Consider the following 1876-nt stretch of genomic DNA (forward strand, 5'->3'; position numbering starts at 1 on the left):
CGGGTATTCCCGCTCTGGTCCCAGCCCGGGGGTTGCAAAGGTGCTGCTGGTCACTTCTTCACCTCCAGCCCCAGCTCAGCCCCCCCTCCTCAGCCCCCCTGCTTTCTGGGCAATGAAGCTCCCCACTTCGATGAATAAATGACATCGCTGCCACCAGATGAGTTTGGGACCTTGTTTGTGTGACAGAGAATCTCCCCTCCTCCCTTTCTGGAATCGATTTGCAAAAAAAAAAAAGCCCCAAAATAAGAGGAGCTGGTGACAAGAAGACAATGAGTCACAGCCTTTGCTGGGGCGCTTGCACCGAAATCACAAGAGATGCATTTTTCCAAATGACTCGAGCTATGCGCTGCCAGGGGGGAGGCAGGGAGCAGGGGACCGGCCTTTTGCTTTGCCATGAGGGCTGGCCCTATGGGTGCCACTCCCGTTATCAATAAGCTGCAAGTTTCATCTCTCTTCTTATTGCAAGGGAGAGGGTGCGAGCTCACGAGGCACCGTGGAAATGGCTGTTGCGGAGTCGGTGTTGCTGCTGCCTGCCAACCTCACCTCCAGCAACCAGAGCAGCTGCAACGTGCACAACCACCACTTCTCTGCCAAAGTCACCTTCTCCCTCTTCTACATTGCCCTGCTGGTGTTCGGTGCCTGCGGGAACATCCTGGCTCTCTGCATCACCTTCCAGCGCAGGAAGAAGAAACTCAACTCCACTGATCTCTACCTGGTGAACCTGGCCCTCTCCGATGCCCTCTTCACCCTGGCACTGCCGGGCAGGATTGCCTACTATATCCGGGAGTTTGACTGGCCATTTGGGGACTGGTTCTGCCGGGTCACAGCCTTCATTTTCTACATGAACACCTACGTGGGCATCTACTTCATGACCTGTGTGAGCGTGGACCGTTACATCGCCGTGGTGCGCACCAGGCACCCCAGCAGGATCCGCAAGATGAGCCGTGCCAGGGGTGTCTGTGTCCTCATGTGGTCCTTAGTGTTCCTGCAGACAGCGCCGCTGCTCCTGCGGCCCATGACACAGATGATGGGGGACAAGTTGACGTGTATGGAGTACTTCAACTTTGAGGAGATTCCCAAGCTGCCCTACCTGCTCCTGGTGGCCTGCATGCTTGGCTTCTTCCTGCCTGTGGGCATCATCTTGGTGTGCTATGTGAGGATCAACCTCAAGCTCTGCCAGACAGCCAAGGAGAACCCGCTGACGGTGAAGAATGGGCACCACCGCCGGGCCTTCACCATCATCCTAGTGGTGCTGTTGGCTGTCCTGCTCTGCTTCAGTCCCTACCACCTCAATATAGTCCAGTTCATGGTCAGAAAGATCATCTACCAGCCGTCCTGCCGTGAGCAGCAGGCCTTCAAGATGTCCCTGCAAGTCACTGTGGCGTTCATGAACCTCAACTGCTGCATCGACCCCATCATCTACTTCTTTGCCTTCCGAGGCTACAAGCGGAGGCTGCTACGCATCTTCAGGAACAGCGGCTCGATGACCTCCTCCTCCACTGCCAAGACTCCCTCTGAGAGCAACAGCAAGCAGCCTGGCTCCATCTCTGTCTAATGGCACAGCCCCTTCCCTTTCGCTCTGGCCTGCAGCTTATGGACCATGCCTGAGGGCAGGAGCTAGAGCTGGGCTGCAAGGACCAACACCTCCAACAGGCTCCATCACTCCCCTATCTGAAGCCAGGGGCTCTCACAAAGCCAACCCAGCCAGGTCACAGCCTTGCCTGGCTCTGCACACCTGGCTCTGTGCTCTGCACCGCTGGACCCACTGTCCTGGAGCACAGGGAGGTCCATTTTCACCCCATCCCCATAGGAGGTAGCTTGTGCAACCACCCTGGCTGGCAAACCCAGCTGGGGGTTTCTCAGCACTGCACCACAC

At 56.9% G+C, this 1876-nt stretch overlaps 1 protein-coding gene across 1 annotated transcript; it reads left to right on the forward strand.

Annotated features, from left to right (window-relative positions):
• The first annotated feature begins 499 nt into the window (after positions 1–499).
• On the forward strand, positions 500–1555 carry LOC104404731 (G-protein coupled receptor 183-like). Its single transcript, XM_010013249.1, has one exon. It carries the CDS (start codon positions 500–502, stop codon positions 1553–1555), a length of 1056 nt encoding a protein of 351 aa, XP_010011551.1.
• Positions 1556–1876: the final 321 nt, after the last annotated feature.

Source organism: Nestor notabilis, unplaced genomic scaffold (genome assembly GCF_000696875.1).
Source record: "Nestor notabilis isolate BGI_N333 unplaced genomic scaffold, ASM69687v1 scaffold3444, whole genome shotgun sequence".
NCBI lineage: Eukaryota > Metazoa > Chordata > Aves > Psittaciformes > Psittacidae > Nestor > Nestor notabilis.

Excerpts from the sequence above, each read along its gene's own strand:
- LOC104404731 (XM_010013249.1), top strand. The coding sequence starts at position 500 with ATGGCTGTTGCGGAGTCGGTGTTGCTGCTGCCTGCCAACCTCACCTCC.